Source organism: Rana temporaria, chromosome 8 (genome assembly GCF_905171775.1).
Source record: "Rana temporaria chromosome 8, aRanTem1.1, whole genome shotgun sequence".
In the NCBI taxonomy this organism is placed as follows: domain Eukaryota; kingdom Metazoa; phylum Chordata; class Amphibia; order Anura; family Ranidae; genus Rana; species Rana temporaria.
This window is the reverse complement of record NC_053496.1, coordinates 95,176,944-95,197,874: the sequence shown is the minus strand read 5'-3', so window position 1 is coordinate 95,197,874 and position 20,931 is coordinate 95,176,944. Positions and strand designations below refer to the sequence as shown.

At 45.6% G+C, this 20,931-nt stretch overlaps 1 protein-coding gene across 1 annotated transcript in view; it reads left to right on the top strand.

Annotated features, from left to right (window-relative positions):
- SAR1A (secretion associated Ras related GTPase 1A) overlaps positions 1-20,090 on the top strand; it is a 48,822-nt gene extending 28,732 nt beyond the window's left edge. The window contains exons 4-7 of the mRNA XM_040362320.1: positions 3,678-3,743; positions 4,432-4,535; positions 16,983-17,114; positions 18,876-20,090. Of these exons, the coding sequence (XP_040218254.1) occupies positions 3,678-3,743; positions 4,432-4,535; positions 16,983-17,114; positions 18,876-18,992 (419 nt within the window). The 3' untranslated portion in view covers positions 18,993-20,090. The remainder of the gene's footprint in view (positions 1-3,677; positions 3,744-4,431; positions 4,536-16,982; positions 17,115-18,875) is intronic.
- The last annotated feature ends 841 nt before the right edge of the window (positions 20,091-20,931 follow it).

The window sequence follows — 20,931 nt, the reverse complement described above, 5'->3', positions numbered from 1 at the left end:
ATTTCGCATAACATTATAAAATACGTTGTTTTCAATGAGGCTGGTTCACATATGTGCGATGCATTCGCACTGCCGAAAAAACGTGTGCATTGCGGTGCGGCTCAGGTGCGAATTCAGGCCCATTATCTTCTATGGGCACGCATCTGATTCGCAGAAGTGTTCATTTCTCTTCAGGATTTGTCTCATTCAGCTCAATACACTTCCCCCCCTCCCCCTCCCCTCTCCCAGGTCTCCAAATTCGCCGCTAAAATGGAGATGATCTGCTGAACAGTTCTCTTATCTCTCTGCAGAGATAAGAGAGCTGAAATTCGCACCGCACAAGTGTGAATCCAGCCTTACTCTTCTTGTCAGTGCGTGTCACTCTGACCCTCTGATGAAATGCATTTTGTCCCTGATCTATAAATCCTAGTTGTCCAGAGATATGTCTGACCGCCCGCCTTACAGCACTCAATGGGGAGGTCTACCTGGGGACCCCACTGAGTGCCCATCAATGGTCCCAAATATGGCATACTATCACACGTGGGTCAGTTAATTCTAGGAGGCAAACTACAAGCTTATGTTGCAATAGTACATGATACTGTCAAGACTGACTATTTACCTGAGGCGCCTCGGATCGCTGCTTCCAAGGACGTGGTTAGGCTGGCAGTTTGGTACATGTGACTGGATTGTCTGCGGATCAAAACATATTGGATGAAGGTGTACCAGTTGATCTACACTATTTTGGATACCATAGTTGTTGCATACTGTAGTTGGTAAGGTTGAAAAAAGACACCGGTCCATACAGTTCACCCATGGTAGTGTGAGAGTTTGCTTGTGTTTGTCAATAACACATTGTATAGTATATCCCTGTATGTTGTAATTGCTAGATCACAGTATCGCTAACAATCCATATAAGGCTTTGCTCAATTTGGAAACATATCCTGTTTCAGACATCTATTGTCAGACATTTACTACCATATATTTAATATTTTACGCAAACAAGTGTCTCAGTCCTGTATCTTCTTCTCATTCTACTTTTCTTCTACGTTTTGCATAATTCAATCTCCAAATCTTTTTGTGATGACATTTTTTTTCTTTTAAACCTCAGAACCAGCTCATTGTATTGGGTGGTATAACCTTAATATCAGAGAAATGTCAGTTTGTAGCATGTGATCTACAGTTCTAAGGATTAGGAAAATGAAACCTTGGAGGCCCTTGTTTGGGTAATCTGATTCTGCAAATACAGAGCTGCTTTGTGTAGGGAACAGTGATTCTTACATTTAGAAAAATAGCAGAAAGCAGCAATGTTGCATGGTATGTCATATGCAAATAGCCACTTACAGAAAGTTGGCATCCGGAGGTAAGTTAGCAATACATGCTGGCAACTTATGCTGAAATTTACTTTGTGTTGCCTCTAGTGAACTTATAAAACTATCTATCCACTATATTTTAACAGTAAAATGTGTGTGTTTTTTGTAAAATCAATGCATAATTTTAAACCTATTAGCATTGTTAAATGTAGAACTATAGGCATAATTTTTCTTTTTTTTTTTTTTCATTTTGGATAGAGCAAGGGAGAGTTATAATTCCTGTCAGTTTATTTTTTGCCATTTGTGTCCCATTACGGAAAGTTCCCTTCTCTTCCTGTACCATAACTGGAAGTGAGAGGAAATCGTTGCAAATTAAGAGAACCCCCAGGTCACAAGAACTATTGTCTCTATAGGAAGATTTCCCCTCTATTACTTTTTAAAATTCGTTTTTTTTCTTCTTTCAATTATAATGCCAACCACTTGCCACCCGCCCAACCGACAAATGGCGGAGGAGTGGTGCACCTCTAGTTCTGTGTGGACGTCATATGACGTCACCCAAGAGCGGCCACGCCCAGGGGGGTGCGCAGCCCCGACATGGCGCAACCCCGATCTCTGTATAGCGCTAATGACGTGGCTCTTTAAAGGGGTTGTAAAGGTAAATGTGTTTTCACCTTAATGCATCCTATGCATTAAGGTGAAAAAACATCCACCAGCACTGCCCCCCCCCCCCATCCCCCGTTTTAATTACCTCACCACTCTAAAGTCCCGCGCGCGTCACCGTCATCCTGTTCGGTTCCCAGCCTGGCCGTTGATTGGCTAGGTTGGACGGATTGATAGCAGCGCAGCCATTGGCTGGCGCTGCTCTCAATCACATCCAATGACGCGGCGCGCCGGGGGGCAGGGCCGAGTGATACAGTTGGCGGCTATGGCCGCCGCTGTATCACGGGAGTGCACTCGCAAGAGCTTTCCACCATGCAAGGGAGCTCGTATAACGGTAGAAAGCTCTTGCGAGGAGGAGCCGAGTCAGCCACGGAGGGACCCCAGAAGACCGGGTTCGGGGACACCCTGTGCAAAGCGAAGCTGCACAGTGGAGGTAAGTATAAAATGTTTGTTATTTTACCAAAAAAATTGGACTTTAGTGTTCCTTTAACCATGTTATCGGCTGTGTCCAATCACAGCCGGTCACATGTAAATGCGGAAGTGCCAGTAATTGTCTCTCCTTGACTCACACTGACAGTGTGTGGCGAAGAGAGCCGATCAGTGGCATCTCCTCGCAGGGGAGAACAGGGCAGGTAATCTGAGCACTGATCATCAGTTCCCTGATTACAGTAAAGCCTCCCACAGTGCCCATTAGTGATGCCTCTAAGTGCCGCATATTAGTGCCACTTAATCAGGGCAGCCTCATCCGTGCACATGAGTGAAGGAAAAAAATTACCTATTTACAAAATTTACTGCCAGAAACTAAAACTTTTGTTTTTCAAAATTTTTGGTCTTAATTTTTTTTACAAAAAAAAAAAAAAAAAAAAAAACCCCAGCAGTGATTAAATACCACCAAAAGAAAGCTCCTTGTGTGATTAAACTGAACTCGGTGCTGCGCTAATCGCAGGCACTGAGACATTTCCCGATCTCTACAGCCATGCATCGGGACAATGTCTCGCTGCCTGTGATTAGCGCAGCACAGTGCCGACTTCCTGGCTGTGCAAACGCGCCGGAGCTCACAAAGTGGTTATATGCAGGACTGTAAGCGTTTTTTTTTTTTAAATACATTTTTTTGATGCAGATCTCTGAGTGGACCTCTGTAATTTCCCATTTTGGACCCAATAGTCATTCTCTGGCTCAACCAGGGGGTCTCATTGGTCAATGAGGGCACATACAGTTGTAGGTTGGGTGTCATTGCCCCTAGTAACATAAACGCGCGTTTTGTAGAACATACGGCTCTGCAGGAATTCAATATGTGTGCCTTTGTGTGTAACACTGCCATGGCACAGCATTGCTGATATCATTGCATGTTTTGTGCTAATCTGGAAAGTGACTGTCACAAGCTTTGCCTCTTCATTCAAAGCCTTGACAGTGATACTGTGCCTCCAAGCAAGTGCTCATATTCCACTTGTAGCTACATTTAGAAATAATCTGTATTTAGATGTTTTGATGGATCATGTTTATAACCTTGAAGACACGAGATACAGAAAGGATCAGAGTAGTTACATTATTATTAGGTGTATTGACACTGCTCAGCAACATGTTTACATTTCACTTTGAGGCCAAATGTGCGTTATAATGATATTTTTTTGTATTGATCATATTTGTAATCATTTTTTTTAATGTTTATTATAGATGTGCCTTTTGTCTTCATTGTGCAGTCTAACATGTAAATTATTTATTCATTAGCATCAGAAGAGTTGACGATTGCTGGAATGACCTTTACAACCTTTGACCTTGGTGGGCATGAACAAGGTATGCATTTCATTCCTACTTATTTATCAGATTACAACATGTTTAACTTGCTTAAAGTGGTTGTAAAGTCAGGTTTTTTTTTTTTTTTTTTTATATATTCATGCATTCTATGCATGAAGATAAAAACCTTCTGTGTTCAACAGCTCCCCTAATACTTACCTGAGCCCCATCTTACTCCAGTGATGTCCACGAGTGTCTCATCCATCCGGGATTCTCCCTAGTGATTGGCTGAGACACAGCAGTGGTGCTATTGACTCCCGCAGCTGTCAATCAAAGTCAGTTGGCTAATCAGGAGATAGAGGGGGCAGGGCCGAACGTCAGCTCCGCGTCTCGATGGACACACAGAGCTGCAGCTTGGCTTGGATGCCCCCATAGCAAGCTGCTTGCTGTGGGGGCAGTCAACAGGAGGGAGGGGCCAGGAGTGCCGAAGAGGTGTGTTTAATGTCACGTGGTACTGAAGCTTACAAAGGGTTGATGTTTTGGGCCTAGTGATTGGGTATTCAGGCCTAATCACTGCATCCGGGGAGGAAGTCGCATGCTTCCCCATACCCAAAAGCCATGTAAAATAAAATTTATGAGCTCCTCAGACCTATAACCGGAAGACACTTTTTACTTCTTATGTTATGTTTTATGTTATGTTATGTTATCTTGTTGATCCTTTCAATTTTTTTTTTTTTCTGGTGTTCAGCTCGGCGTGTTTGGAAAAACTATCTACCAGCAATCAATGGAATTGTGTTTCTTGTGGATTGTGTAGACCATTCACGCCTTATGGAGTCCAAAGTGGAGCTTAATGTAAGTAACTCTGTTACATCCTCACACCCATCATCTATGCTTCAGGACCATGAATAGTGGTCAAATCCACTTCCTTTCTGTCTCATTTTGTGCTGTTGGTTACTGTTAGCTTGGCAATAAGCCCAGAGGCAGTATGCAATTAAACATATCCTTAAGAGGGATGTACAGTGGTTTTTGTTTTCTGTATCGGGATGAAAAAAAAAAAAAAATCCCCCCCAAACTTTTAAACTTTTCTGTAAGTAACTAAACCGTTTTCAACAGCTGAGGTAAAAAAAAAAAAAAAATTGTTTTTTTATTGCATACATGTGTAACTGTATACTTTGTGTGTGTGTGTGTGTGTGTAATATATATATATATATATATATATATATATATATATATATATATATATATATATATATATATATATATATATATATATATATATATATATATATATTAATTTAGTAAAAAATACAATACAGTACAGTAAAAGGTCTGTCAGTTTTTATTGCTGTCCATACTATCATTGAAAGTAAAGGTAAAAGAAAATCTTAAATTTTGTGTTGCCCCCAGAAAAGAAGCTTCCAATGGGGACACTGGTTCAGGTGGCCTGGGGATCCTCAAGGAATTCCCCTAATTTTCTGGTATTTCCCTTCACTTCCTGTTTGGCTATGACATGGGAAGTGAGGGGAAATCTACGCAATGGGACAAAGATTGTGAAACAAAATGTGACCATGGTTACAACCCTCCCTAACTCTATCCAACACTTTAAAAATAGTTTCTCTTATCGTCCATGGACGGACACAGCTCCTTAAATCTTGACAAGTGGGTTATGTTCCCTGTTTACAGGAGAGGACTAGGCAGAAACATGTTAAATAGTTAAATACATGTTACATTAACAGAGTTGAACAGCCCCGCCCAGGGGGCGGTCCCTCCAGACATAACCCTCCTCACTGCAGCTTGCAGCCTCAGTTTCGTTCTGCCTAGCAAAGGAGAAGGACGTATGGCTCCCTTTGGGCCCAGCGCCCTGAGGAGAAATTTTATTTTATTTTACTTTACTTTTTCTTGAAGAATCTTCTTTCAACTGTTGGCTGAGAGACAGGCTGGATATTATAGATCCTTGTAGTCTACTCAGTCCGACCAGCAAGCGTGGGCACACCTTTGCAAAGAGGCTTGGTCTGCCACGCCATACCTCATGACTCCTGAGGTGGCCGGTGAGCTTTGCTCCGAGGTCCACATATGACTGAGCTGTGGTGTTGCCTCAATCACAGTGGACCGGGCCGACAGCTACCTCCATTGCGGTTGTAGGTCTGTCAGGAATGCGTCAGCGAGTCCTCGCTCGGACGGGTAAGTACAGTCCCTCCTGCTTCGGTGGGTTGGTACGGCTGGGCATTCCTGGGGTTCGGGGGTCCCTTCCCCTTACTTCCCTGCTCCTTTCCCTTGCTGCATTGCTAACATTGCCGCTGTCAGGGGGGAGGGGGCCTTCCTGAGGGGACTGTGTTATCTGGCCTGTGTTTTTTCTTTTTTGTATTGGGCTTTCCTGTGAGGTAAAAAGCCCTGTGATGAGCACAGATGTTTATGATTATACTTCAGCAGACGCTGACTGATTGGTGACACCTGTAACGGTTTTGCTTTTCATGCTGTATCTGTGACTTGTCCTTAAATAAAACAGTCCTATGAGGCTTTTCCTGTTTAAACACAGGTCCCTGCAAAAGTTACCTCACGGTTCTTTTCCTCACAGGCAGCGCTGTGCAGTCTCCTCCTGAGGGAGTCCCCTGGTTACCCCTGGTCAGCGCAGCAAGTGGGTGAGAGGCCCTGAATAGGGCTCTAGGAGCTTTTGTCTATTTGTATGGACAGGTGTGCATATTATAATACACACTATATGTAAATATTGGAGTCAGTATCTGGGTCCTTCCCCACATGCTGGTGGTGGCAGCAGGTGTTGGCACCTGTGATTCCCACAGAGTTTTTATTGTTAGTCCTGGACACAGTTTGTGCCAGGGTGGGGGTGGACTGCGGGCGGGCGGTAAAAGAGTGCCCCCTTCCCCCGTTATCCCCTGGGGAATGCTCTGTTATGGAGCCATGGACTAGGTACCTAGTTAAAAAAAAAAAAAAAAAAAAAAAAGGCAGAATAAGGCATTTATGGGTGCGCTTTTTACTGCTGCAAGGGACTCTCCTAAGCTGCATAGTGCAGCTGGGTTTCCGCTGAGGGCTCGGTCTTTTTTGGATCACACATCAGACCGCTGTGTAGGTTTTTCCTTCTGTGCCCTTCTTTGATAATTTCTGAGATGCGGAATGAGAAAAGCCACTGAGGGCTTTTGTAGTCCCTCACCGCCGGGCGGGAACCCCTACTTGTATGGATCTGACTGATAGAAGATCCGAAGTACTGACCCGTTCCATGTTTACCATGCTGGGGTCTGGCTTGCGGCCTATTGTGGCCACTACACTGGGGTCTCAGTGGTCGCTGGCGCTATTTTTTGGGAGATTTTTCAATTACATTGAAAACTCCCATTGGCGCCCATTTTGTCGTAGCCACGCTATGGCGCAGCTTACATTGTGCTGGCCTTTTTCCTGTGGCCGCGTTCTGAACGCTCGGCGGCCATCTTGGAGTAGTCCTGACCCCTAGTGCTGTATACAACTCACAGAGTGAGCATTTTGCACCAGACAGTGGAGGAGCACCGACTCTCTCCTGAGGTTATTAGCCTAGCGGACCAGCTGGTCCAGGGCCTCATCTCATATAGGTCTGTGATGCTTCATTGAATGCTGCGCCCTTGTTATCCAGGGCGTCTGTTTCAGAATGGTTTTATGCACACGGTGGTGTAGTGCTTAACTCCATTACTTGGCAGCAAAAGAGTCATTGGTTCGAATCTGCACACTGACGCCAATCTGCCTGGAGCTTGCATTGTCGCTCCCTGTGTCTGTGTGGGTTTCCTCCGGGTACTCCGGTTTCCTCCAAAGACATGTGTGCATACACCTACATAATATACATACACACTATGTGTGTGTATTATTTAGGGGCAACCCTCCCAGGCCGTCAAAGGCCCAGCTGGGGGACTAATCTGTCCCTGGGTGCATAAGCCGATCACGCCGGCACCCAAATCCTGCCAATGTATATAGCCTTCCCTCCCTGTCTCTAGGTGGGAGGGGCGGCTTGCAGGTTCACAATTCAGTGAAACCTCCCTGCTCTCCGACTAGTGGGTCTGCGAGGTGGTCTCTTCGGAGTACTAGATAGGGTTTCCTCCTATCCACAGAACAAAGTTCTGTCCTTGTGTCTTCTCCTCCCGGCACGTCGGTCTGCCTTGGGCAGTGTGGGATTTGCTAAGCTGCAAGGTAATTTTACCTTTCCTGCAGGACGAGAGTTTTGGGGTTTTCTATGGGCCTCAGGCCCTAAATACCTTTGTGAACGTCGGGTAGTTCCGCATGGAATCCATTTGTTCGGTGGTAGCTGCGCTTCATCCGGGGGATGTCCTGACATCAGGGACGCATACATGCATGTCCCGTTTTGCACATGTCAGTGTTTTTTTCTGTGCTTCGTGATGAGAGAAGGGTCTCTGTCAGCCTGTGGCCCTCCCTTTTGATCTGGCGTCAGCACCATGGGTTTTCAGCTAGGAGCTCGCACTTATTTGAATTTTGTTGGGACAGCGAGGCTTTGCCTCATTGGCTACTTTGACGACTTTCTTCTGAGAGCAGCTTCTGTCTCCGACCTAGTGGATGGGTTATTCCCATTCAGACCCTCCGAAGATTCGGGTGGATGTTAAACGTTTAGGCCAGAAAGTGTAGCTCAGTGGCAGCAAGCCTGCCCTACATGTGTGCGACCCAGGGTTCAAATTATGGGCATGCTAGGTTCCGACTCAGCGTAGGAGTATCTAGTGTTGATCCAGACTCCTCAGTGGCAAAGGTCCTTCTTCCCCTGGAGAAATTGCAGACTCTTCAGTCTGCGGAGAAGGTATTGGCATCACGCAATCGGTCTTCTCTCCGGGCGCCTGCTGGTTCAGGGTCTGTGGGTAGCCTCCTTCAAGGTGGTACTGTATGCCCAGTTCCACACCCTGGTTTTCCAGTGGAACTACTGTCCAGGTGGTAAAAATCTCTTGTCTCTGAAATCATTAGATTCCTGTGCGCCACCTAGTCAGAGTCTCTCTGAGTTGGTGACAGAGATTCCCGACTCTTCGGTCCGGGAAGTTGTTCCTTCCTTCCAGTGGTCGGTGTTTACGACGAATGCCAGCTCACGGGTTGTGAACCTGGAGGTTCACAAAACTGGGGGGTCCAGTCGGCCCTGAGTCGCTGGACTTGCGTGGACCTATGACCACACCTCCTTGAATGTGTCTGGTCTCGGTAGCTACCCAGGGTCGGGCCTGGCTAGTGCCTGGTGGAAGACCGCCTGGGAATACCAGGTGCTGTCTACTGTTCATTGTCCTACTATTTTAGGCGATCAGGCTATGCTTCTCCTTGTGGTCGACCAATCTGGTTTCAGCCGGACAACGCCACGGCCGTGGCTTCAGTCTACCATCAGGTATGCCGGCAGGCAGACTACTGGAGTCGCCAGATGCTGGACCAGGGCGACTGGTCTTTGTGCTTGGGGTGTTTCGGCTCCCTTGCAGGAGGTGAGCCTCACATGGCATGGATCTCCTGGCAGCTTGTCTCCGCCGCAAGGGTGTCAGTTAGTGGCCAGGTCTAGTGATCTTGTACAGACGCGTCAGTCGCGCTGGTGGCCCTGTGTTGTCTGTATCGGTGATTTTTTGCCATTCCTCCATGGTAGTTGCTTCCTCGGCCGCTCCACAGAGTGGATGCTGAGGAGATCCCGATGATTCTAATCGCTCCAGATTAATCTCGGCGTCCTTGGTACGCTGATATCGGGCGCCTGGTAGCGGAGGCACCCTGGCGTTTGCCAGGGCAGGAGGTTCCTGTCTCAAGGTCCCATACTTCCTCCTGTTGTACAGTCACTGACTTGCTTAACATGGTTATTGGAAGCCAGACTTTAGGTGACCAGGGTCTGTCTGACTCGGTCATCTCAACAGGGCACCGTAGTCTTCTTCCGGAGGATCTACCGTCGCACCTCTCTTGGTGCGAAGGGATGGAGTGACGTCCACGGGCGTACTTTCAATGTCCAGGGTCCTGCTGTTTTTAAAGCTTGGATTGGATCTAAAAATTGCTTAAAGCACCGTTTGGGGGCAGATTTCAGCCTTGGCTGTGTTCTTTTAGTGGCCTTTTTGCGGCCCGTTCCCTGGTGGGTCCCCTTTTTTTGTGTGCAAGGGGTTTGTCATATACTTTCCCCTCTTGGCCCATCTCTTCCCCCATGAGTTTTGACTCTGGTGCTCTCGGTTCTTCAGGAACCTTCCTTTTGGAAACATCAGAGAGATTTTCTCTTGACACTATCTCAGAAGGTGGCCCCTTTAGTGGCCTTTACCTCTGTTAGAGGGGTTTCTGAGTTGGCGGTCTTGTCTTGCAAGCCGCCATGCTTGATCCCCCATAATGATTAGGTGATGGTGCACCCGCGACCTTCCCTTCTTCCGAGGGAGGTTTCGGCCTTTCATACTTTAGGCGTGGTACGCGCTTTGCGGGTATACCAGCCTACTACGGCTCCATTTCGGAGCTTCTGACTCTTTTGTGTCGGTGTCTGGTCCACAAAAGGGCCTGGCGGTCTCGTCGACCACCATTTCTCGGTGGATCGGGCAGGCCGTCATACAGGCCTATGCTCCTAAGGGCGGGCCCCCCTTTCCGGTCACGGCACTTTCGACCAGGGCAATTGGTGCTTCCTGGGTTTTTTTTTTTTCCCGACATCATGCGTCGGTCTCACAGGTGTGCGAGGCGGCGATTTGCTCGTCCGTTCACGCTTTTTCCAGAATTTACATGGTTGCTGTGAGTGCATCTTATGATGTTTTTTTCAGCCGCTAGTTTTTGCCGGCGGCTGTTTAAAGTTGCACCTCCTCCGTTGAGGAGCTCTGCTTGTTTTGGGGTGAAGTTAAAATTGTTTTTACTGATATATTTCCCACCCCTCGTTTTTTGACACTGCTTGGGGACGTCCCACTTGTCAAGATTTAAGGAGCTGTGTCCGTCCATGGACGATAAGAGAAAATAGGATTTTTTGTACTCACCGTAAAATCCTTTTCTCTGAAGTCCATGGACGGACACAGCTCCCACCCCTCCTTTTTAGGTTTGTACTGCTTGTTACGAACTGAGGCTGCAAGCTGCAGTGAGGAGGGTTATGTCTGGAGGGACCGCCCCCTGGGCGGGGCTGTTCAACTCTGTTAATGTAACATGTATTTAACTATTTAACATGTTTCTGCCTAGTCCTCTCCTGTAAACAGGGAACATAACCCACTTGTCAAGATTTAAGGAGCTGTGTCCGTCCATGGACTTCAGAGAAAAGGATTTTACGGTGAGTACAAAAAATCCTATTTTTGCCTATAGTCCTACTTTTAAAGGCATGCAAGTAACACTTAACCACTTGACAACCGAGCCTATTTTGGCACTTCTCTCCTTCATGTAAAAATCCAATTTTTTTGCTAGAAAATTAATCAGAACCCCCAAACAATATAAATAAGTAAAAAAAATATATATATATATATATATATATATATATATTAGCAGACACCCTAGGGAATAAAATGGCGGTCACTGCAACTTTTTTTTCTCGCACAGTATTTTCGCAATAATTTTTCAAACTCCTTTTTTTCGGTGGTTAAAGGTGTTTTATTACATCGTAAAGAGTTCATAATACTCCTGCTGACCATGCCTTTTAACCTCCTCCTCCCTCAGATTGTCAGTGCCATGTGAGTGAGTAACTTGTATAGTGCTACAAATGCAAACTAAACCGCCGCAAGGCGCTTTTTGCATCCAATGTCGTCCTGATCCTTCAGAAGAGGTGGGTCTTAAGTTTTTTTTTCCTGAAGGGCCGATGGGTTTCTTCCATGCGGTTGTTCGTGGGTAGAGCGTTCCATAGCTGTGGTCCTTGGACTGCGAATCTTCGTTCCCTCTTAGATTTGTAGCGGGATTTGGGGATGTGGAGGAGGTTTTGGTTGGTTGATCGGAGTGTGCGATTCTGGTTGTATTTTTTTTTATTTCTCGCATAAGTATTGAGGAGCGTTTCCTTGTGTGCATTTGTGAGTGAGGGTCTTGAATGTGACCCGATCTTTTATGGCTAGCCAATGGAGGGTCCTCAGGGACGGGGTGATTGATTCCCATTTTTTTTTTTTTCATGTTACCAGTCTGGCTGCTGTGTTCTGGACGATTTGTAGACGAGAAATCTGGTATTTGGGTAGTCCTAGGTAGAGAGAGTTTGCATAGTCGAGTCGGGAATTGATAATTGTTCCAACTACTACTGCTGTGTCCTCTTCCGGAATGAAGGGGATGAGTCTACGCAGCATGCAGAGAAGGTAGTGAGATCCGCTGACTACTGATGCGATTTGTGCGTCCATAGTCATGTCTGAGTCAGACGACTCCAAGTCTTTTGACTTTGGTGCTGGGGTGATGGTTTGTCCAAGGATGGTGGGTGGTGTCCATGTAGTCCTAGAGTTAGTCTTTGGTTTGCGTGGAGAAAGAAGTCTAGTTTTGGATCCATTAAGTTTGAGGGAGCTCTCTGTCATCCAATTATCGATCAATGTGAGGCATTTTCCTAGTGCGTGATATTGTTCTTTTTTGTTGGTGATGCGGAAGTAGTGTCAGTGTAGGAGTGATAGAGCAGGTCCTGTTTGCTGATGATTTTGAGGAGTGGGCGGGGGTAGCCGTCTTCAGGCATTATCCAGAATCAGCATTTACTAACTAGATTAGTATGCTGGCCCATATTTGACACAATTGTGCATATAAGAATGTCCGTTAGAAAGCTGTGTCTGCATGTCATTTTCTTCCTGCTGCTGACTCTGGTTTTTCACAATGTTACAATGTATATTCTGTGCGAGTGATGGGGAGGGAAAATAAAGGAATGCTTCATCCTGCCTGCAATATACTGATGACCTAATTCTTCCAAAAAGTAACTCTCAGTCCTAGAACCGTTGCATGACTGGTGCTGAAATACTGCTTTTTAATAAAGAAATGAAAGGTTTTTGATTTAAATCGTAGTGCCTCTGCATATTGTGATGTTGGAAATATTTCCAAACAGACATGTAAGGTTGCAACAGTCCTACTGCTGATTATAGTGGACTTCTTGGTAAATAAGGACCAGAATGCATTTTGGCACACAAGATGGGGTATTTTATGTAAGAGAATTGCAGTGATTTTTATTTTTTATAAGTCCAGGTTCACACTGAGCTGCGGGAATAAAGCCATGCGAGTTCAGCTGAACTTGCAAGATTTCACTCCTGCATGTCGGTCCTGATTTCGGCTGAGATTTAAGAGACATCTGCACAGATGTCAATGTAAATCGCAGCCCAAAATCGCAAAAAGTATTGCAGAAACGACTTTTTGAAATCTGTGCGGTGTTGCACCGATTAGGACGGTGCCATTGACGGCAATTGACATTTCGAATCGTGTGTCAAAACGCTCCCAGTGTGAACCAGGGCTAATGAACAAAACATATCTGGAAGCATTACCATAAAGAACACGTGTACCCAGAGATAACTGATTGCAGTCAGTGTGAATTCAAACCAGAAATAATTGGCATTTTTACTTTGACATTACAAACCAGGTGACATTATCTAATGCTCCTCAGTTGTTCTGCCACATGGTCTCAAAACTGCAGTGTTGGTTCTGTTTCCAATCTCTCCCAAATAGGCCGGTCCTTTTCCCGAGGGAAAGCTGTAATCATCCATATGCATGGCTGACTATTGCATCAGTAATCCACAGGGCTTTGTTTACTCTCTTGTGTATTTAATTGCTGCATTATTTTGCTGCAAGCCATTTACCTTCAGAAATAGATCAAACCTGACACTATAACGGTTCATGCCTTTTTATGACCAGTACTGTTTTATGCCTTTGAACTTTGTAAAATTTGAGATATTATGCCTGTTTTAGGAAATAAATCATTGGTTTTGTTCAATAAAAAATATTTTAAGCGGTAGTAAATCCTCAAGAACAAAATAATAGAAATGGTCCCCCTGCAGGATTAAATCATAATGTACGAGTATGCACTGCATGCTAGTACATTATGACAGACTTGCATACAAAAGAAGTCTTCCAGTGATGCGCTGTCGGGGCTTTTTCCGGTCTCTGGTGCTTCCATCTTTATCCGGTCTTCCTTCAGGGGATTTTGTGTTTTCGGACGCTTGATTGGCTGGCTGGGCCAAGGTGACGTTTCGGCTGTAAATGTGACCTGAGCTGCGCATGTGCATATAAAAAAACAACCCTTAAAGCGGGAGTTCACCCAATGATTTTTTTTTTCTCTTTTCCCCTTAGCTTCCTGCTCGTTTTGTCTAGGGGAATCGGCTAGTTGTTTTAAAATATGAGCTGTACTTACCGTTTTCGAGATGCATCTTCTCCGTCGCTTCCGGGTATGGGTCTTCGGGAGCGGGCGTTCCTTCTTGATTGACAGTCTTCCGAGAGGCTTCCGACGGTTGCATCCATCGCGTCACTAGTAGCCGAAAGAAGCCGAACGTCGGTGCGGCTCTATACTGCGCCTGCGCACCGACGTTCGGCTTCTTTCGGAAAATCGTGACGCGATGGATGCGACCGTCAGAAACCTCTCGGAAGACTGTCAATCAAGAAGGAACGCCCAGTCCCGCAGCCCATACCCGGAAGCGGCGGAGAAGATGCATCTCGTAAACGGTAAGTAATGCTCATATTTTAAAACAACTAGCCGATTCCCCTAGACAAAACGAGCATCCATCTAGGGGGAAAAAGTTTTATGTACGGGTGAACCCCCGCTTTAAACTCGCCTAAATGGGTGCAGCATCTATTCAATGCTGCATCTGTCCTCCGCTGCCTCTGCACTGAGAATTGAGTGATCACACAGCGGGTTGCTCCGTTATCCCCTTTAAACTGAGCAGAGAGCTGTGACTGTCAGCGACTCTCTGCTCTGCCCCTCCAGTGCTCCAGACTGGGGAGGGGATGTAGCAGCTGAGAGTGAGCCAGCTTCTGGATGGATCCTGACTGTAAAGTGGGGATGTTTTCCCATCCTGTACCGGCTGAGTGGCATCGCTAAAGCCTGCTGTTGGCTAAAAACAGGTCACAGGGGTGCAGAACAAATTGCACTCCTGTGATCCGTAGGAGGAGAAGTATAGCCCAAAACAGCTTTGGCAATATTTCTCTTTTTAAAAGAACAGTATAAAATGAGACATGATGTCAAACAGCCTGAAAAAACTGAGTGTGTGTGTGTTTGTTTTTTATTTTTATTTTTTATTAAAAATTTTTTTTTTTTTTTTACAACTTCCATACAGGGCACGTATACACCTTCCCGCCCAAGCCAATTTTCAGCTTTCAGCACTGTCGCACTTTGAATGGCAATTGCGCGGTCATGCTACACTGTACCCAAACAAAATTGGCGTCCTTTTTTCCCCACAAATAGAGCTTTCTTTTGGTGGTATTTGATCACCTCTGCGATTTTTTTTTTTTTTGTGCAACAACTAAAAAAAGACTGGAAATTTTGAAAAAAAATTACGTTTTTATTTTTTTCTGTAATTTTTTTTGTAAATAAGTAAGTTTTCTCTTTCAATTATGGGCACTGATATGGTGGCACTGATGGGCACAGATGAGATGGCACTGATGGACATCGATGAGGTAGTACTGACGGGCACAGATGAGGTGGCACTGATTGGCGGCGCTGGTATGCGGCACTGATGGGCGCTGATATGCGGCACTGATGGGCACTCATAGGCGGCACTCATGGGTGGCACTGTGGGGCGGCACTGATGGGCACTGTGGGGCGGCACTGATGGGCACTGTGGGGCGGCACTGATGGACACTGTGGGGCGGCACTGATGGACACTGTGGGGCGGCACTGTTTTCCTTTTGTTGCCAGTCAGTGCCCATTTGTGGGCACTGATTGGCATCTTTATTTTTTTCCAGACTTATTTATTTTTTTTCAAACTTTTTTTTTTTTTTTTAGACTTTTTTTTTTTTGCCCCGTTTTTTTTTTCTTCCTGCCCTTCCCTGGTGGTCCAGGGTGGGCTTCACTGTTGGTCCATGTGGCGATCCGAGGGGGGGCTGCGCTGATAAAAAATCAGCGCGAACCCCCCCTGTCAGGAGAGCCGCCAATCGGCTCTCCTCTACTCGCGTCTGTCAGACGCGAGTGAGGAAGAGCCATCAACGGCTCTTCCTGTTTACATCGTGATCAGCCGTGGTTGGACACGGCTGATCACGTGGTAAAGAGTCTCCGTGAGAGACTCTTTACCGAGATCGGTGTTGCGGGGTGTCAGACTGACACCCCGCAACAACGATCGCCGCGATGCGCGCCCCCGGGGGCACGCAGCGGCTCAGAATCCTGAGGACGTCATATGACGTCCAGTCAGGATTCTACAACCACTTTGCCGACGTCAATTTGTCATTGGCGGGCGGCAAGTGGTTAATATATACTTTATTTTTATTTTTTCTTACAAGGCTGAATGTAGCAGACTGTATACCTACTTTATAAATGTAATAAACAAAGCAGCATTTATAAATAATAATTTGCCATTTACTAGTTCCTAATTTGCATTCCTACAAGCTCCGCTTTACCATTACCTTTGATGTCACTTAAGGGTCTGCATAGGCCACGGGTAGGCAAACTTGACACTCCAGCTGTGGTGAAGTACAAATCTTGTGATGCCTGTGGCTGTCGGAGTCCTGCAATGTCTTATAGGACTTAAACTTTTTTTATACAGCTGGAGTGCCAAGATTGCTTACCTCTTGTAGGTGTGTGCACAATGAATGCAAAAATGCATTCAAATTGACATGCTTGCAAATAGGAATGAGATCAGGCATATATTTGGATCCAAGTCCGAACCCATCTGTGTCATCTCACCAGAAAGTGGTCACTGCACACTAAGCATCCCTTGTCCCACAGCCACACATATATAAGGGGGTTATTTATGTACCGCTAAAGGGCGGGAAATGCCTTGGTTGCTTATGATTTGGCGGTGTGCAGTGACTGCTTCCTGGTGGGTTTGAACTAGAATCTAAACACACCTGAGCCCATCCCTGCTTGTAAACACTTCTATGCACAGACATGCTTATACATTTAAAGAGTTGTTAATAATGTGACAAAGGGGGACAACAACCAATCAACAGTCGGCTTTCATAAGACTTACTGACTACAATGACATTTTCTCCTTTTAATACATTTTATTGAAAAGTTTTAAAGAATACAACATGCAACCGAAATTAGAAGCCTAAAGGGGTTGCAAGTCATAGGCAGTCGTACATCAAATAGAGAAGGCTACAATGACATTTTAAAATCTGAGCACGGTTTGAGCTAGGTCACTTCACAGCAATTTTTTTTAACACTTTAATAAGGTAGTCCTGGATTTCAAACCATAGCACACAAATATATTTTTTCAACTGTTTTAGTCAAATTACATGTTGTTTTTATATTGACACCCCCCCTCTTAAATCATGCAGGCGCTCATGACAGATGAAACGATATCTAATGTGCCAATCCTAATCCTTGGGAATAAAATTGACAGACCTGAAGCTATCAGTGAAGAGAAGCTGAGAGAAATATTTGGACTTTATGGACAAACTACAGGAAAAGTACGTGTTGTGTTTTTTCTTTTTACAGCTTTATTATATCTATTCTCCATTCATCTGCTTTTATTTCTTAGGTTAGGGAAAACAAATCTTTATATTCTCCCAGAGCCCAGCAGCCTGTCTCCCTAATATGTAATATTCCTTGCTTATTATAGCAAACTGCAAGCCGAGTATTACTGTTCAGTGATGGACGGGTGTCTCGTGGATACTGATGTGTAATGAGAGGTTTCTAACATCTTCCAAGCGCTACTGCAAGCATCTGCACAGCTCGACTGATGAGCGCAAGCTGTGCCTGCACTTACCCTTTACCTTTTTCTTAATGACAGAATAATTGGTCCTGTCATGCAGATCCTTTTGTAAGAAGTTATAAAGCAGTGGTTGCCAACTTATGAGCTTAAAGTGTAAGTTCACCTTACAGAAAATCTGTAAGGTAACCTTACACTGGACCCCCTCCCCACCGATCCCGCTAACCTGGAGTAGGCGATCCCCCGCACTGACAGGTCATATCGCCGCTGTTAAGGTTTTGGGAATTTGCAATCCCCGCGGATTTCTCTCCTTTTGTCTACGGTGACAGGACGGGCTACGCGGGTTCTGATTGGTTAATGGCGCTGACCGATTAGAATGCTCCTAAACGTACCTTCAAACGAGGTACGTTTTGTAGATTAAGCTGCGGGGGGGGGGGATTTCTAGCACCAGGCTGGTAAGGTGGGGACCCGATGTGTCAGTGCGGGTGATCACCGTGCTCCAGGTCAGTGGAACTGGGGGGGGGGGGGGGGGGGGGGTCCTGTGCAAGTTCACCTTTTTATAGATTTTTCTGTAAAGGTGAACTTGCCTTTTAAAGTGGTTGTAAACCCCATTCATTCATTCTCACTTCTGACAAGTTCTCTAACGCATCAGATAACAGCACTGAGAATTTGTGTCGGGGAGGGAGATGAGCACAGAGCTTGTCTATTCACAGTACAGCTCTGCCTGTTCCTTCATTCATTTGCCTATGTGGAGGAGGTGCCATTCCTCTAATCTACTCACACACAGTGCAAGCCCAGATCCCACACCCACCCTATGTGCTGCTGAAACGGGAAGAAAGATTTGTAACACAATCTGCACTTTCCAAACGGTGTAGAAAGGGCAAGACAGCAGATATACAAGTAAAACGTATATAGGAGGATTTGTTTCATCTCTGTGTATAATCTAAGGCTATTCACTTCACTGGGTTTATGTGAGGGTTTACAACTGCAGACCTAATAGAGGAGATGAGGGTCAGAGTGTGCACACGCTACATTTTTGGCTGGGAATATGCTACAGAAGACAATACGGACCTGGGGAACATGTTGCATGAGGCTAGAAGAGCTCACTGCTTTTTACCACAATCAATGTTCCCATTACAAACGGTTGAGGGCTGAGGGCTGCACATCCTATAGCAGTGGGCCGCAGGTTGGACACCAGGGTTATAAAGTTTTTGTTTTTGGTAATGAGTATGCCTAACAGTTTGCAGCACCTTTTCTTCATAGAGAAGCTTTATTTGGCACAATTTCTGTATAATCTAATTAAATTAGAGAATCTGGCTATGTATTTGCACCCCAAGTGTAGGGAATCACAGGAGTGACATCACTGTGAGACCTACATGGCAAGACTCCAGAAATATAACGGGTATGGTGAATGGCAACATAAGAGGAGATGCCATGAAATTTGTATGTGCATAGCTTTTCATTCTTTTACAGTTTGTGGTGTGCCAAGGCTAACAACATTCTCTCCCTTCATCTGCAGGGAAATGTGCCACTGAAGGATCTTAATGCTCGTCCCATGGAAGTGTTCATGTGCAGCGTGCTCAAGAGGCAAGGCTATGGCGAGGGCTTTCGTTGGCTCTCCCAGTACATTGACTGAAACTTTTTTTTTTCTTCTCTCCAACTCCTCCCTTTGGATTGACAAGACAACAAAAAATAAAAACCGATTCTGCAGAGTTCAACTCCTCCGGACTTGATCCAGGTGGACTTCTCTCTGTGTGGGGCAGGCCCACATAGGCAGTGATTAACATGTACAACAACCAGGAGTCTTGTGGGACACCGCCCCCCCCTCCCCCCCATCCATCAAAAGTTAATATCCATGAAAACAGTTCTATTTTTTAAGAAAATGTCAATGTTAACAGTGTCCCCTTATCCTTTTTATTTACTTTTTTTTTTTTTATCAGTTTGTTTTGTCCGGAGTTTATATTAGGATTTTTTTTATCTATTTAATGGTATTTACATATATCACTAAATACTGATCCACGTATCATTACATTTAGAAGTCCATAATAAACATAGTTTCGGGGCTGGCCTGCTCTGTAACAGTGATTTTGCTGTGGGAACATGGCTAACATGTATATGGAGGGTGATTTTTTTTTTTGCCACATCGGGGTATAGCATTTTGTGCTCCCTTGCTTTTCACTTGTCTGAAGTGAAACTAGCTATTTGAAGCAACGGTTGATGTGTTTTGAGCAGTTCATGTATTTATAATATCTCTTGTCCCTAGTTATTTGCTGGCATGTATGCTCAATCATGTCCTTAAACTGCCAAAGTCATATGGCTAACTTGGCAGTTAAAGGGTTAAGTGTTCCTGCCTTAATTACATAGTGATAACGTTGCACAGAGCATTGATGTGCAGTAACCCATTGCAAACCGGCGTATATCTGCTTTTTAGCAGGTGCAAGTTAAGGCAGGTGGTTACTGCATGACTGTCCTCTGCAACATTTTATGAATCAATGGCCAATCACTGCAAAGTGGCGAAGCTGTCCTTTGTCCATGGAAGAGATTTCGGCGTGTACTCCTTTTTAGGATCAGGGTGTATGGACAATGATGAGTGCATTAAAATATTTAGAAAATATATACTCAATTTATTTCATATTTCCCAAATCTTTTAGTTGCTTTTTAAAAACCACTGGATTGTCCAGTCCCAGTTTGCAACTATCTAGAATTTGCAATAAAGTAAACACTCATATGTAAATGTTTTGTGTAGTGATTTTTGGGAGACCTAAATAGACAATGGCATTTTGCAGATTCAGAGTACAGTGATTGTATTTGCACATAGTCATCCTCCCAGGCATACGCACTTGCCCAGTATTCAAAAAATACACTCTATTAATTGGGACTTGTAGGTACAACATATGTGTGAACTTGTGTATAAAAATTGTGTAAACGGCTTTATTGATACAAATCCATAAGAGTTAATTTAAAATTAGGGATGTCCCGATACCGATACTAGTATCGGTACCGATACCGAGCATTTCCCCGAGTACTTGTACTCGGGGGAAATGCTCCGATGCCTCACCCGATACCTGGGCAGGCAGGGGAGTTGCAAGTCTTCTCCCCCATGCTGTCTTTCCCCCATGCTCGTCTTCTCTCCCCCCCGCTCCGTGACCGGCTTCTCTCCCCCCGCTCCTCCGTGACCGGCTTCTCTCCCCCCCGCTCCTCCGTGACAGGCTTCTCTCCCCCCCCCGCTCCTCCGTGACAGGCTTCTCTCCCCCCGCTCCTCCGTGACAGGCTTCTCTCCCCCCGCTCCTCCGTGACCGGCTTCTCTCCCCCCGCTCCTCCGTGACCGGCTTCTCTCCCCCCGCTCCTCCGTGACAGGCTTCTCTCCCCCCCGCTCCTCTGTGACAGGTCTCCCCCCCCCCTCCTCCGTGACAGGCTTCTCTCCCCCCGCTCCTCCGTGACAGGCTTCTCTCCTCCGTGACAGGCTTCTCTCCCCCCGCTCCTCCGTGACCGGCTTCTCTCCCCCCGCTCCTCCGTGACCGGCTTCTCTCCCCCCGCTCCTCTGTGACAGGTCTCCCCCCCCCCCCTCCTCCGTG